Genomic DNA, 16,874 nt, shown 5'->3' on the forward strand with positions numbered 1-16,874 from the left:
TCAAGTAGTCACTGTGTGTACTCTATATGTACTTCACAGTGTTCAAGTAGTCACTGTGGAGTACACAGTAACTACCTGAACAGGAAGAGTGTGCTACTGCCTTTATTCTTGTAACAATGCCTGAAATAGGAACCTGCACAGCCTTGGCACCATCAGTACAAACTTCAATAGACTTCTTCCAATTCAGTTCATAAGCATAAAAAAAAGCTGACAATTTTTTTCAAAAATATCAGCTCCTGTTATAGTAGCTTCAAACCGTCAGAGATAAGAATGTCTCTGCACAGCTCACCATTATATAGGTATTGAAAAATGCTAACAACACAGCAAGGCTAATGATATCAGTACTCTCATCAAGTTGCAAGGCAAAATAAGGCCACCACTTAAGTCTACGAATTTGTTGAGAAAATCAGTTAAGCAAAGTAAAATCCTTCTTTTTACATTGTTATTAGAGAGTGACACCTATTTTATTTTTGCTGATGTGTGGGGATGAATATTGTCTTGCACAGGTCAATAGTACATGGCATTGTAAAATTTTCACCAATAGTGTGGGCCTCTCCTTGACAATCGATGCAACAGCTCACTTTCAGTGAAGCTTCTAATAACACCACCCAACAAAATTTTTTTTCATCATACCTCTGGAACGAAAGTTGGTTATTCTGAACAAAATTAAGGTCCTGATTATGAAAATATCAATCTTTTACTTCTGTCATGTCTACATCAAAAGATATATGCATTTTTTAAATTCCTTGTTTTTATATAATATCAGCATACATGGTTGTAATTATTACGGTGCTTCCGTAGCCAGGTGGGTAGGAGCAGCAGTGCGTAGCACACGGTTCTTAATTAGAACGGGGTTCAAGCCCGTGACCACCAAATATGGAGGATGCGGAAAGGTCAGGGAATGACCATCGCATATCCCCGGAGCAATATTTTTTTTTTTTTTTATGTGAACCCCAAACACGAGAGGTATTAGAACCTATAGTACTTGGTACCGTGCTTGGGTTGGAGGTTGAGAAGACGAAAGAAGATATTTGTTGACATTGGACTTGAACTTCTGTAGATTATAATTTTCAGGAAATACGTATGAAGGAAGGTTGTTCCAGAAAAGGGCAGTTGAATGAATAAATGAGGAAGATGAAAAGTTGGTTCTGTGGGTTTGAAGTCGGAGAGTAAATGGATGTTGGCTGGTGGCGACACGTGTTCGGACTGTTTGAAAGAGAGAGCGGGAATTATAGAAGCCAATTTAGAAGAACAGTGCCCATGGAAGTATCTGTAGAAGAGGCATGCAGCAGAAACAGTACGTCCATGAGAAAGCGAGTGGAGAGACTCTGTTAGAGATGAATCATTAATTAACCTAACTGCCGTCTTCTGAATGGAATCAAGAAGCCTGAGAGAGGTTTTGGGGGCACCACCCCAGATGTGGGAACAATATTCCATGGCAGGGCGGTTTTGCGATTTATACAGATTAGAAGCTGTTTGGAAGAAAAGTAACGGTGAGAGCGAAAGAGAAAACCACGTTTTTTAGATGCAGAGGAAGCAATATTTGTAATGTGCTTGTGCCAAGAGAAATTAGAAGTCAGGGTAATCCCCAAAAGAGATATATCATTTTGCCTAGAAATTGGAGTGTCACTAAAGATAAGCATAGGAGCAGAAGAATCCTTTTTTGCGAGATATAAGACAAGACTGAGTTTTAGAAGGGTTGAAATCAACCAAGTTGTCTTTGCTCCACTGGAGAATTACCTGAAGATCGACATTTAAGGAATTGGTAGCAGATTTTCGAAAAGTTGAAGCTGATTGAGCAGGACGAGGTTTCTAAAAATGGAAAGTGGAATGCAATGTGCTATCATCGGCAAAACTATGGATAGGATTTCCAGTCAATGGAAGAAGGTCATTATTATACAAGAGGGAAAGTGTGGGGGAAAGAACTGAACCTTGAGTAACACCGCCATTAGTGGAGAAGTTAGAAGACAGAGAGCTATCTACCCTCACGATCAGTGAGCGATCAGAGAGAAAACTGGATAACCAATTACAAAAAACAGATGGCAAACCATAAGATGGAAGCTTGTGTAGAAGATCTTTATGCCAAACATGATCGAAAGCCTTTGAGATCTCAAGAGCAACTGCTTGTGTTTCACTGAACCTTTCTATTGAATTTGTCCATAAATGGGTAACATAAGCCAAATATCACACTGACACTGACAGAATCCATACTGGCGATAGTTGATCAGGTGGAAAGTTTCTAGGTAGTTTAAGAGTTGGCATTTAATCGATTTCTCCATTACTTTAGAAAGAGTAGAAGTAATTGCAATGGGACGATAATTGGATGGGAGGGATTTGTCACCCTTTTTAGGAACTGGCTGGATATGAGCAAATTTCCAAGCAGAAGGAAAAACACCTTTGGAATAAGAAAGTGAAAAAAGGCGGCAAAGAATAGGAGTAAGTTTTGAGAACAGGTTTTGAGAACAAGTGGAGAAATACCATCAGGACCTGGAGCTTTCTTAGCATCAAGATTCATCAAAATCCTTCTGATATCCTTTTGACGGAAGACCACAGGAGGCATTGAATGGAGAATGTTGGGAATGGTAGGAGGTGTTTTACCAAGATCATTAATGCACGAGCAGGAAGAAAAATGGGATGCTAGCAGGTCAGCTTTATCCTTGGCTGAAGTTTTTTTTTTTTTTTTATGAAAACCCCAAACACGAAAGGTATCAAAACCTATAGTACTTAGTATCGAGCATGGGTTGAAGGAGAAGTATGGGGGGGAGGGGGATGCCGGAAACTTTGTTCTAGAGACTAAACATGGGTTTCACCACTTCAAGCCTCCAAAAAGCAAAGTGGTGGTATTTCACCGGTTGATGAAAGTCATCTACCACCTACAGAACCATCTGGTTTGGACAGGGGTGGAAGCAGAGATGGGCAAAAGTTGTGGCCAATAGCTTTGGCAAGAGACCAGAATTCTCGGCTACCATTAAGGCAAGAAGCAAGTTTTCTACTCTTAGCCTGTACAAACTGTAGTTTGTACTGATTAATAACTGCTTTACAATTGTTGCGAGCTTTGGTGTAGACAGAAAATTAAACTGAAGAATTAGAAACAAGCCAATTACGATATGCAACATTCTTCTCTTGAACGGCCTTAGCACATTTATTGGAAAACCAAGGTTTAGATAAAGGACGAGATTTTAAAGTGGAGTGTGGGATAAAGGATTCCATTCCTGCAAGAATAATTTCACTGACACGATCTTAGCAAACGTTGACATCCGAAATTTTGAAACAGTAATCCGACCAAGGAAAAGAAGAAAAGAAGTCTCGCAGGTCATCCCATTTTGCATTCTTGTAATGCCAAACAACACGAGGTTGGGAATAGCCATGAGATAAAGGTTCCATTGGAGAAGAGACAATCACCAAGTTGTGATCTGAAGTGGCTATAGGACCTCTCACTTCGACCGTGTACTTAGAAGTTGTTTGTGAGAAAAAGATCAAGCATATTGGCTGTATGATTAGGATTGTCCGGTATTCTTGTAGGTAAATGAACAATCTGTGCTAGGTCATTAGTAATTGCAAAAGCCTCAGCATCTTGACCTGCTGGGTCGGTGTGACTAGAAAACGGAAGCCAGCTGGAGTTGTGAACATTAAAATCACCAAGGAAAATTACCTCACTGTTATGAAAGTTCGACTGGAGAAAGTCAAGTTGCAAAGAGAGGAAGTCAAAGAGTTCCATGTGATTAGTGGAGTTGGGAGAATGGTAGAAACAACAGATGAATTTGACACAGTGAGGTAGAGAGATTTTAAGCCAGAGAAGATCAAAGAGAGGAGATTCCAAATTGCCAAGTCTCTGACAGGGAATATCAGAACGGACATATGCACAAGTACCACCTTTGAGGCGAAAGGAATCATATAGCGAATAATTTGGGCATCTGAGATGAGCAGTAGTTGAATCAACCGATAACTGAGATTCTGTCAGAAAAAGTACATGGGGTTTGGCAGACTGCAAGTGGAAATGGACATCGTTGAGATTAGAATTGAGACCACGTATATTTGTGAAATGAATTAGGAAGTGCTTGGGAGGTTTAGATCTTTTCGCAGATAAGCTTGCTCTATTAGTTTGACAATTCATGGTGTATTCAATAGTAAGAAAAAGTCGGTGGGACATGCTGTATGAAGTAATGAAATTTTTGGATATGGCATACCCGTGGTAAGAATATACCTTGATCCTTGACATAATGTGGCCTCAAAAATGCTCCCTGCATATACACTACTCGGACTCCCTGCAGTTACTATCTGGCAGAGTAGAGGTAGCAAGATTATACACTAGCTGATCCGGAAGCCTCCTAGAGAATTACCAATAGGTTCGGTCCGGTGTACTAACTAGCGGCCGGCCTGCGAACACCGTTTTAGAGCTGTACCCTCAAAATGTAAGGAATATTGGATCTCGCCACGACGTTCATCATAACCTCAAAAGTCATCAATCATACTGCATGATGGAAAAGATAGGGAAGGATTGACCAGAACTTAGCTCTAGAGACTAAACATGGGTGCCACCACTTCAAGCCTCCAATAAGCAAAGTGGTGGTATTTCACCAGTTGATAAGAGTCATCTACCACCTAGTACTGCCTGGTAACATAGAGGGGCGGCGTTCTTCAATGTGGTGTGGGCGCCACACATCGACCCCTGCTTACGTTGGTTCACACCTGGGTGGTCACCCACCATGTACTTGTGTATGGAGGTTATACCCAGGATTACTAACAGTCCCACCATTGTCTGTGACGGGCTGTCACAGACCGTCCGGACTTTGCCGAAATTGGGTCCACTTGGCTTGAGTGTCACCCGAATATCAGTTCCATCAGCATTTTAGACTCCCAGGTAGCAAGTACAGCTTGTCTGGCATATCCGAGAGAATGTCTGTGACAACCTCAAGGACCAAATATGGCCTTAGTTGCTAATGCCCCTAAAAGCCAAATAACAAATAAACAATTATTACACACAATATATGTTACTTAGACATGTTTCCCATTCATTTATTTCCTTTTATACTCCAGATTGTTTTCCCGTTTAAGGAACCAACAGTAATCTCCCATCATGGCAGAGTCCCAGTGACCTTGGTATTGTTTATCCATTGTGGATATGTCCTGCTGGAAGTGCTCTCCTTGTTCATTATTTTTATTATTATTATTAGCCATATGTTGGAAGGAAGTCTGAGGCTTATGCTGCACCAGCAAAAAAAAAAAAAAAAAAAAATTCCTGCATGTTATCCTGAGAGAGAGAGAGAGAAACAGAAGGGAATCATCAAGAAAGAGAAGAATGATGATATCCAGCTCAGGATCCTGGGTATGCCAAGCCCATACTCACCAGTTTGCTAAGTTTTCGGGATAGAAATCCAGAGGGAATGAAGGAAATGCATTTTCAATGACATTCGGCAATGACATGTTCTTGTAACATTTCAGCAAGTTTGTCACCAGTTGCTCATAGTTCTCTTCTTTTCTCTTTCCGAGGAATCCATGTACCACAGCCTTGAAAGATCTCCATGCAACTAGTTCAACATCATTCAGGTTTCTTTGAAATTCTTCATATTTTAGGAGCTTTCTTATTTGAGCACCTATGAAAATTCCTTCCTGCAGCTTTGGATGAGATAAATTTGGAAACATTTTCAGTAAATATGCAAATCCTGTGCTTTTTTTATCCAGTGCCTTAGTAAAATTCTTAATCAGTCCAAGCTTGATGCCTAAAGGGGGAAGAAAAATTTTGTGGATCAATCACTCAATGGGACATACTTTACATTGCTTTTGCCGGGAATATATTCATCTCTCTTGTCCCAGTATTGCGACATTGTGTTTGGCTGTTGCATGACAATCCCACAAACACAAGAAACAACAGTATTTAGTGAAAGCACCTTGCAACCCAACAAGCAGTCCAATCATTTTGAGATCACCACAGATATTCCAACCAAAGTCAGTGCAACGTATAGCAACAAGAATCTGGGACATACTATCGTAAATTTCTTTCAGGCCAACAGCATGAACAAGAGGATTTGATGTATTTTAGTATTTCCATTATGAAGCAATACTGCTTTCAAACTTAGCTTTGATGCATCAATGAACAAATGCCATTCAGAGGTATTGTGATCAACGTTCAGTTGGTGCATAAGACCAACGATGTCTTTGCAGACACACGTGTTGTTTTCCATTGCAAAATATCTTGAAAACCCTTAATTTCACTTATGGTTTATTGCAATGTTTGTACCTTTGGCGAGTAAGTTCCACTGTTGTAGTCTGGATCTGAGTAATTCAGCCTTCTCTTTTGGTAAGCCCAAGTCTCTGATCAAGTTGCTTAATTCTTCTTGTTCAATGTCGTGTGGGGCTTTTTCTTTTTCTGGCTCATAGTCCAAATCATGTGAAGTACATTGTTCCGCAACATCTGGTAAAACGATTTCTTCTGTACCTTCATCACTATTTCCAGCATTCCAAGATTTTGGTGGCACAGGTACCGGCAGTTCTTTACTGTGCTAAATGATAACAGAATCCTTACTCTCTCTTGGGCAACAAACACAATGGGATACATTTTTAAACTGGGGAGAAAAAAAAGTTGCAGGATAGATATGCAAAATTCTTCTTTCAGCCATGAGTATTGATTGATCAAGAATAACTGACAGACTGTTAGAACAAACGTCCATCTGGTGTAATGGAAGTGAGTAGTTTGAATAAACATAAAAAAGGTTATTGGAAGGAACTAGCAATTGAAGTGGTTAACATTTCAGTGCCTTTCTAGAACATCATTCCTCAAGCAAACTAACAAACAACTTCCGAGTTCATGTTTTCTATGCATTTATCACATATTTTTGCATACTGAATATTATAATAAAACTTAATATTTTGCTATATTTTTATATCAAATTATTCTTATTTAATGTTTAATGTTGTATAAAATATAGCAAAACAAATTCCCAATACATTTCTTGCTGAGCATAATGCCATTACTTATAAGAATAAATTAGTCTACACTGGCAATGGATTTTTACTCAAAACGTGATGTGACCATATCTCTCTCTCTCTCACACACACATACACACACAGACATACCACCTTGGCAAACAATTAAACAAATATCTTTTAATGAATTAAATCACATTCAAGAACTGATTATGAACTTACTTTCACCCAGACAATTTTATGAAGTGTATCCATTCCCAGCATTTCCTGAAAAGGAGAACAATCATTCACTTTATTTTCTAATAGTGTGCGCGCACGCACACATGCACGCACACACACACGGACGCACACACGGACGCACGCGCACGCACGCACGCACATGCTCACACACACTTTTCATTAACAATTTTATACACACATGTGCGTGTATAAAATTGTTAATAAAAAACAATATAATTTTAAGTGCATTCCTAATTAATTAATTGTTATATATATATATATATATATATATATATATATTTTTTTTTTTTTTTTTTTTCTTTTTAATTTGGTTAGTTCAGTGATGCATTCATGCATAGTAACAACTATCCCATTAGCAGTTAAATATTAAAAGTTGGTAACTAACTGAGCAACATTAAGTTGCAATTAAATTTATTAAAACTACAGTAAAAGCTCATTGAAATGAACTCTACTGAAAATATTAATCATTCTGCTGTACTGAATTTCATTCTAATGAATATTGTCAAACTTATTTGAAAAGAAACTTTTTTTTTTAAAATAAGTTCTGCTTAGGGCTTACAATTCTGAGTTCCAGGGTCCCCGAATACAGGGATCCTAATAATTTTTTTTCCAGTATTCAAATACCAGTATTGATACAAAAATATTGGTTTTTCGGTACTAATTTAAAAAAATAATTATTTATGATTTAATCACATAAAGGTTATAAAATCACCTTTACATGATTTTATAACCACCAACCGAAAATGATAAATATTTCAAAAGTTTTCTGCAGCAGACTTTGGCATATAAATTGTCATGCAATTAGATTCCAAGACTCATTGGAACAGTTTATTGTCCATGCTTGAAAGCTTTTTTGAGTTGAGATATTGTGTGCAGAAAGCTTTAATTTTGAAAGGCTTTCTGCACACAAGCTTATTTGAAAGCTTTTTTATTTATAAGTGATATAATGGTATATAAAATTTTAAACCAACACATTTGGAAATGTAAATTAGATGTAACTCTCAATTAATTTTCATATACTGTCACTTATTGATTTACACATATTTTGTTGAAGACTCCAGATGATATATAACCCATTTTTCAATTTAAGACGTGTTAGCTCTTGTATTAACATGTGTATCCAAGCTAATATTAAAACATAATATTAAAATATGCATGTATCTAAGCTATAGCACATAACTACATGTTAGATAGCTCATCTAGACACTGATAATGTTTTGTGAAATTTTTAATTTGGTGAACTGCATATTATTCGAGTATTAAATTATAGTGTAACTAATATTAATATTTTGTATAATGTAAATTATAGATGATGGAACAACATTTTGCATGTGATGATTATATTATGTTCATTGAGTAGCTCCTAGTCTTGGAAGGGTGCAAATTATGTGCAAAATGACAGCACATAACAGCACTCCTAGGCCAAAAGAAATACCTAACACAGTGGTTTTCGACCTTTTAATACATATCTATATAATAATTTTATTCTTTATACAAAGGTACTAAATAAAGATCAATTATAGATCACCACAAATTTAAAAAGATACGGTGCAATGGATACCGTACACCTTTTTATAATGAAATAAGTGTATAAATTTCAAAAAAAAAAAAAACCAATAATAATAATAATAACTTTAAGTAACTTAAATTGAAATTACATGGCATCCCAAGAATGTTGTAGCGGCACCCTAGTGTGCCACAGCACCCTGGTTGAAAATCACTGTTGTAAATCCATGTAGAAAGATGAAGAAAGACAAAGCAAAATACAATAAAATAAAGTATAGTAGATAACATAATATAGAAAAAGTCGAAGTGAGGAGAAACTGTATATTACAGCCTTTGTCAACATATTCATGGAGAGGTTGAAGAAAACAAAGAGCTGGGAACAATATACTGTGCCTCATCTTGGTAAACGATTTGAACTTGTAGTGGCATTGTAGACTATAATTAGTTGCCCTGGAGCTGTACTATGATTCAAATGTGGTCACAAGCATTGCTGTCATTCTGGAAATTTCCTGTTTCTTCTGTTGGAGTTAAGTGGGAGAAACTTGACTCCATCGTGTGTGTGTGTGTGTGTGTGTGTGTGTGTGTGTGTGTGTGTGTGTGTGTGTGTGTGTGTGTGTGTGTGTGTGTGTGTGTGTGTGTGTGTGTGACTGAGTGAGAGAGCTGTAACCCGATTGGTTGGGGTTTGTTGTGCAAAGTGGTTCTGAATGAACTGGGATATCTGAAGGTTACAGAAGGAGGGGGGGGAAGTCATGTGGCTATGGATATCACTTTGTTAGCTGCAATTTGCCTGGATCTTTAATCCATTATGTTTGGGTTAGAAAATAGGCTGCGTGTTCTTTTATTATACAACTGATGACTTTGGGGAGAGTAGTTAAGGAGGAGGGCATTCTTGACCGAGTCGAGCACCAAGTCCAATTTCTGGAGGCTGCAGGTGATCAGGGCACAAAGAATCAGATTCTCAAATATTATATACTTGATTAAATGGTTGAACAGGAATAGAAATCTAGAACTGTGTCGGTATCTCCTGTGCAGCAGAAGGTTCTCTCCCTGTTGTTAAGGATGAAAAGGATGGGGAGGGCACCGTGTTGTTCTAGTTCAGCAAAAGAGAGTGATGCCTCTATGAAAGTTGCTAATATGGCATAGGAAATTATAAAATTATTCATGCAATGATTTCTGTGGTCTTCCATCAGAAGGATGTCAAAAGGATCTTGAACAATCTTGATTCTACAAAAGCTCCAGGTTCTGATAGTATTTCTCCACCTGTTCTCAAAACCTGTGCTCCTGAACTTGCTCCTGTTCTCTGTTACCTTTTTTCGCTTTCTTATTCCAAAGGTGTTTTTCCTTCAGCTTGGAAATTTGCTCATATCCAGACAGTTCCAAAAAAGGGTGACAAATCCCCCTCATCCAATTATCGTCCCACTCTACTTACTTCTGCTCCTTCTAAAGTAATGAAGAAATCAATTAACCACCACCTCTTAAACTATCTAGAAACCTTCCAACTGATCAATGATCACCAGTATGGATTCCATCAGAGTCGATCCACTGGTGATATATTCTGGCTTAATATTATCCATCTTTGGTCAAATTCAATGGAAAAGTTTGGTGAAACTCAAGCAGTTGCTAGACATTTCAAAGGCTTTTGATTATGTTTGGCGTAAAGGTCTTCTAAATAAGCTTCCACCTTATGGTTTTCCAACTGTTTTTTGTAAATGGATATCCAATTCTTCCTCTGACCACTCACTACAGGTGATGGTAGATGGCTCACTGTCTTCTAACTTCTCCACTAATGCTGGTGTTCCCCAAGGTTCATTTCTTTCTTCCACTCTTTTCCTCTTGTATATTAATGACTTTCTGATAAGGGCAGTCATACGGCAAGGCACTAATTCACGAAAGCATTCCACAAGTATTTCCATCTATGCTTGCTGCACCGCTGTCCATAAAAATTTAGTGCGGTTTCTGTACCACCTCCACGATAGAGGGCCTCAAGCGTCGGGCATCAACTCTCATCCCTCTTTCAAAGTCGGTTAACTCAAGATGTTTATCCATACTGACATTGAGTTACCATCTATGTGAATGCAGAGAACCTATATACCTGTGAAGCATTGGGTTCGTCCACTAGAAAGAGGGGAGACAGAGTTGTGTTGCCCAGGAACCAGGTATCCCATGAATTTTCTTCTTTCAGTGTACTATATTTTATTTTATTGTACAGTGAAAGCTCTCTAAAGCAGACACCACTGGGTCAGAAGAGAATGTCCACTATATGGAAGTGGATGTTTTGAACAGGTCAGTGTAGCCAGTGTCAATAATTTGGAAAAATGAAATTCACTGCTTACTCAGAGTTCAATTAAATAATTTTTAATAAATAATACAACTTTCAGTAAACACTTAATTAACTTTAGTAATAAATAATATAATGTGGCTTTGTCTAGAGTGTTTCATTTTCATTATGGATGATTACTCCACACCTTGAGTACTGCATACAGGCCTGGAGGGCTCATTTTAGGAATGATACAGAGTTGCTAGAACGAGTACAGAGAAGGACAACAAGATTGGTGAGAGGAACAAAGGGGTGCACTTACAAAGAAAGGCTTAAGTTCTGCAAGTTGCAGCATCTGGAGACTAGGCACCTGTGAGGTGATCTGATTGAGGTGTATAAGGCCTTGAATGGTTTGAGCAGGTTCAATGCTGATGGGATACCTCTGCTTGCTGAGATTAAGAACCTGAGGGGGGCATAGATTGAAACTGAGGAAAGACAGGTTTCGAATAGATGTGCGGAAGTTTGCCTTTAGCCAGCGTGTAGTTGACTGCTGGAACAGGCTTCCATCTGTTGTGGAAGTTGATAGCGTAAATAAATTTAAGGCTGAACTAGAGAAACATTTGGAGTGACCAGATAGGTGAAATGGGAAGGTGTTTGTTTCGCTGATGCTGTATAAGCTTGCTTTCTTGCATCATATGCCTCAACTAATGCTAGCGCTAATTAGATCACTTATTAGTTTTAGTCTGTATTCAGTGTTTTTGCTTAGATAGAATTTTTTTAATGTAATATGATACTCTACTAATGGGTCAGTACCTCCCTCTTTAATTTCTGTATACAGCCCTCCTAAAACAGCAAGAAATTTCATTTCTTAAAATAGTTAGCATGCAGTCAATGTAATTTCCAGAAATTTCAACCAGTATTCCAAGGGAATACTCGTCGAAATTTTCCTAGTCAAAAATTATTTAAACAACCATCATTTCTCTGTGCTGGGTGAAAGTGGTAAGTGATCACATGGGAAAATTGTCATTGTCTCTCAATCATAAATTGGACACTAAAGCAGTTATGAAAGTAATGTTAAGCATCACAGAATTTTTAGTGAATGTACAGCATGTCCATAAACCATCAGAAAAGTAAAACAGTATTGCATGAATTGGGTACATGATACACATCTGAAACCACTTCCAAGTGACGGAGGATACCTTCAAGATTTTATTCACCAACTGGAAAATGTGCATGCAGCACAATCACAAAACTGTAACCACAAATAAATTTACCAATGAAGTTCCATCTTCTTGGCTTTGTCACTGATCAAAGGCTTCAATGTAAGAGCTTTAATTTGTATGGTTTGGTCCTCAGACAGCAACACAACGTTACGTAATGTTGTCCTTGACATGAAAATTTCACAATTGGCATGTTATATGGATTTCCCTGGGCTTTGCAAAACTTTCTCTACCAAACTCCACTTCCTCGAATTTGATGCATAAAAACTTTACTATATCCTCTATCACTTGGAAGTGGTTTCAGATTATTATCATGTACCCTATTCACACAACAAGTGAATAGGGTACCTGATAGTTTTGTAAAGGGAAAAAAAATAGATACTCTGCATTTGAGGATGTGGAAAATCATCACAGCAACTGGTCAAAATTATCTATGCAGTCTGTTAGAGTTTTATTTCAATTTTTTTTTTCTCTCTTTTTTTTTTTTTTCTGCATGTAAGTACCATAAACTGAGTCCTGTATAGAGACCTGCAACAATACTTTTTTTTTTTTTTCTTTAATTCTGGAAACAGCATCTCACAGTCTGGCAATTTTATTATCTTAATAAGTGAACAACATTGGAACTGCATCAGACAGCCAAAATAACTTTGTAAACATTTCTTACCAGTGATGACAGTGTTAACAAAATACTGTACCATCTGCTCTGTGAGTTATCCATGGCCATAAAAAGTCTAAGGTCTAATAAGGTGGAAGGGGTAGAAGATGACAGTTATTAGGTTATGCTACTTCAACGATACAAATTATTCTGATGGGCTGAGAAATGACAGCTGACATTTATTACTGAAAAATGCAAGGTCTTGGATACCACCAAACTCAAGATTGTAGATAATGAAAAAGACTAATTAAAAAGCACTTATTCCCATATATGGCTTTTCTCTAGGAGAGCCCATGCAACTTTTTTCAATGATATTGTAGACAATGAATGACTAAGGTTTCAGTTTCTCCACTCTAGGCAAATTCTGTTTCCATTAATTTTAATTAATTTTAGTGGATACCCTCGTACCGAGAACAAGTAAATATATGGGCTGTGTTATGGTTACTAAGAATAAGAACAGGTGCATGTATAGTTGCATGTACACAAATGCTAGGAGTATAGTAAATTAAATTTGATGAATTGAAGTGCTGGTCAAGACATCAAAGGCAGATATTGTTGGGATATCAGAGATGTAGTGTATCAAAGATATAAGAAACATAACTGGAATTTGGGGAGTAGAACTGGAATGTCTATAGGAAGGAGGAGTTATGCTGTTAGTTAAATAAAAATCTAAGGAGGGCATCCAGCTGACATAGATGGCCAGTGCAACATTGAGTCAGTTTGGTGTGACATAAGCACTGGGAAAGTTAAAATGAGGGAAGTAGTGTGTTATAGGCCTAATGACTTTAGGCTTACACAATTTTTTCTCTCTCTGTTTCTCTGTATAGTAGTTCATTTATCAATGAACAACTATACAGAAAAAGAGCGGGAAACTAAATCAGAATGTGTTATAATGGGGGATTTTAACTTCACAGATATTGACTGGAACTTAAAGGTGAGTCAGTTGCACATTACTAAGACTTTTGTGGATTTATTGGATGATTGTTTGTACACAGCATGTGATTATTCTCAGCTGTGATTATTCGTGCATTAAGAATCTGTAGATAAAGGAATCACCCGGTGGCAGTGAGCCCAGCATAGTGATGTGGGATTTACTTAAAGATGTAACTATCATCAGGCGTAAAGGGATGGGTTTTTGTTTTCATAAAGGGGACTACAGAGCTCTCAGACAGTGTTTCAATTCTATACAGTGGGACCAACTGATAATGTTATCAACAGCAAATTCTAAATGGGAAGCATTCAAGGAATTAACCATGGAAGCTACTAGGCTCTTCACACACCAACTAAGAAATACTGTTCAAGGTTTAGGCTCAAATGGATGTCAAATGAACTAATCAGACTCAAGGCAGTGAAGAAAAATACATGGAGTGCATATAAATTATCAGGTGCCACAAAAGCCTATGGTAGATATAAACTGATCTGTAATCAAGTGACAAAGGAGGTTAGTCAAGCAAAGGCAGATTACAAGAAATTATTTGCAAAAGATGCAAGGAAAAACAGCAAAGCCTTCTTTACTCATGTAAACTCTAGAAGGAAGCGAATGAATCAGATTGGTCCACTTGATATCAATGGTTCGACTGTTGATGATCCTGCTCAGGTAGTGAACAAACTAAAGGAGTATTTTGAATCTACATTTACACATGAGGAATTCTCGGGGAAAGTAGAGACCAGACTTTATCAAATTCTAACAGTGAGTTAAATGCATTTGTAATAACTGAGAATAATGAAAAACAGTAAACTGAAGGAACAAGAGTAAAGTGCGGGAGAAATTGTTGAAGTTAAAACATAAGAAAAGCAACTGGGGTGGATGGATCTAAACAGTTATATTAAATGAAGCAGCAAAGGAAGTATGTAACCCCTTAGCCATAATTATGAGAGTATCCTTGAATTCTGGGGAGATCCCTACCATCTATGAATGACATGAGTAATTACAGACCTGTTAGTTTAACTTCTGTTCAGGGGAAAATAATGGAGTCACTAGTTCAAGAAGTATTGCAGAATCATGCAGACAAGACTGTAGTTATAGTCCAGACAGAGTATGAGTTTGTTAAGGGGAAGTCTTGTCTGAGCAATTTGATTAGATACTACAATGCTGTCACAAAGGAACTGGATGCAAAATAAAATTTTCATATCATATACTTTGATGTCAGGAAAGATTCTGATACTGTTGCACATGAAAGACTGCTGTACCAATTGGAGCAGTATGGCATTAAAGACAATTGCTGCTATGGATAAAGAGATGGTTGGGTGGGAGAGGACTAAGTGTGGTAATCAATGGACACTGCTCTTCGTGGACTAATGTTATCACTGAAGTCCCCCCAGAGTTCAGTGTTGAGCCCATTGTTGTTTTCAATATATTTATCAATGATATTGATGAAGGTAAATCGGGCTTACTGTCCAAATTTGCAGATGATACAAAGGTTGGCAGAGTTGTAGATGATAGTAATGACAGTATGCTACTGCTACAGGATCTAGAAAAGTTGGGCATGTGGGCTGAGAGGTGGCAACTGAAGTTTAACAGAGAGAAATACAAAGTAACATAACAACTGTGTGGTACTATACTCAGGATAGTGGAGAATGAAAAAGACCTGGAGGAAATTAGGCAGTTAGATGAAGTTTTCTGAGCAATCTAGACTAGCTGCCAAAGCACCTCATGGGGTCTTGTTAATGATATACAGGAATTTGGCTAGCAGGGATAAGGAGGTGATTATTCTATTGTATACGGCAGTGGTCAGGCCACACCTTGAGTACCGCATACACGTTTGGAGGTCTCATTTCAGGATGGATATAGAGCTGCTGCAACAAGTACAGAGAAGGGCAATAAGATTAGTAAAGGGGAACAAAGGGTTGCTCTTACCAAAAAAGACTTAAGTTCTGCAGATTGCAGCACGTGGAGACTAGGCACATGTGTGGTTGCCTGATTGAAGTGTATAAGGTATTGAATAGTTTGTGAAAGCTCGATGCTGATGGGATTCTTTCTGTCACACACAGATTATGCACCTGAGCAGGCATAAACTCATATTGAGGAAAGACAATTGTAGAATAGATGTGGGGAAATTTGTCTTTAGCCAGCAGGTTGTTGATTGCTGGAACAAACTTCCATTGGTCATTGTGGAAGTTGATAGCTTAAATAAATTCAAAGAGGAACTGGACAAAGTTTTGTTCAGTTCTTCTTCATATGTGAAATGGGAAGTTTTTTTTTGGCTGATGCTGTATAAGCTTGCTTTCTAGCATCATATGTCTCTACTAATGCTACCAACTTTGGGATGAGTCAAAACGGCAAATAAAATATGGTAATTATATGTCTCTTTCACTGTGCCGTTGAGCAGTTAATGAATGCTATGGAGGAAGCATTGGTTAATACTGAAGGAGGCCAATGGATTCACAGATGAAATTAATTTCTTAAATAAACGCTAATTTCTTGAGAATTCTTTCATTTGGATATGAGTCTATAGTGCAGTTTAATGTCTTTTATTTCACTGCATGAAGCTCATAAGTTTCCAGTAGTAAACTTTTTATATGAACTAAGAGACAATGCTCAATATGGATGCGAATTGGATATTTGATGAACTGATGAGCTTAGTTTTAAGAGATAAAAAATGCATGGGTTGATTATAAATTATCAGAGAACACAGAAGCATATAATAACTGCTAAATTAGTCTGAAATGAAGTTACTCGGGGGATTAAGTATGCAAATCTGCATAGATTATGAGAAGACTTTGGCTAAGAGTGGAAATAAAAATTCTTTGATTACGATAACAGAAGGAAAGAAGTGAATTACACAGGTATACTCTTGATATAAATATGGTGTAACTGCTGTTGATACTACAGGTTGTTGTAGATCAACAGTAACTTGCCGCCATTGTTATACCATACAACGTATACCTCGGACTAGATAGCATAAGGTCTAACGTAAAACCATATACTGTTTGTAGTATAGTAGTATCAATTAATCAGCAAAATTTACTAATATTATTAAATTTCATTGTCAATTAAATTGTACTTTTTTAACTAAATACATATAACAACCTAGTTTTTACAAATGTAACATTATATATAAATAGATATAAC

At 37.4% G+C, this 16,874-nt stretch overlaps 1 protein-coding gene across 1 annotated transcript in view; it reads right to left on the minus strand.

The window, feature by feature from the left end:
* Positions 1–16,874, minus strand: part of unc80 (unc80, NALCN channel complex subunit) — a 1,843,891-nt gene that overhangs the window by 577,237 nt on the left and 1,249,780 nt on the right. The window contains exon 44 of the mRNA XM_090378420.1: positions 7,147–7,191. Coding sequence (XP_090234546.1) covers positions 7,147–7,191 — 45 coding nt within the window. The remainder of the gene's footprint in view (positions 1–7,146; positions 7,192–16,874) is intronic.

This window comes from Mastigoproctus giganteus, chromosome 7, assembly GCF_048544385.1.
Source record: "Mastigoproctus giganteus isolate SK-2022 chromosome 7, ASM4854438v1, whole genome shotgun sequence".
NCBI lineage: Eukaryota > Metazoa > Arthropoda > Arachnida > Uropygi > Thelyphonidae > Mastigoproctus > Mastigoproctus giganteus.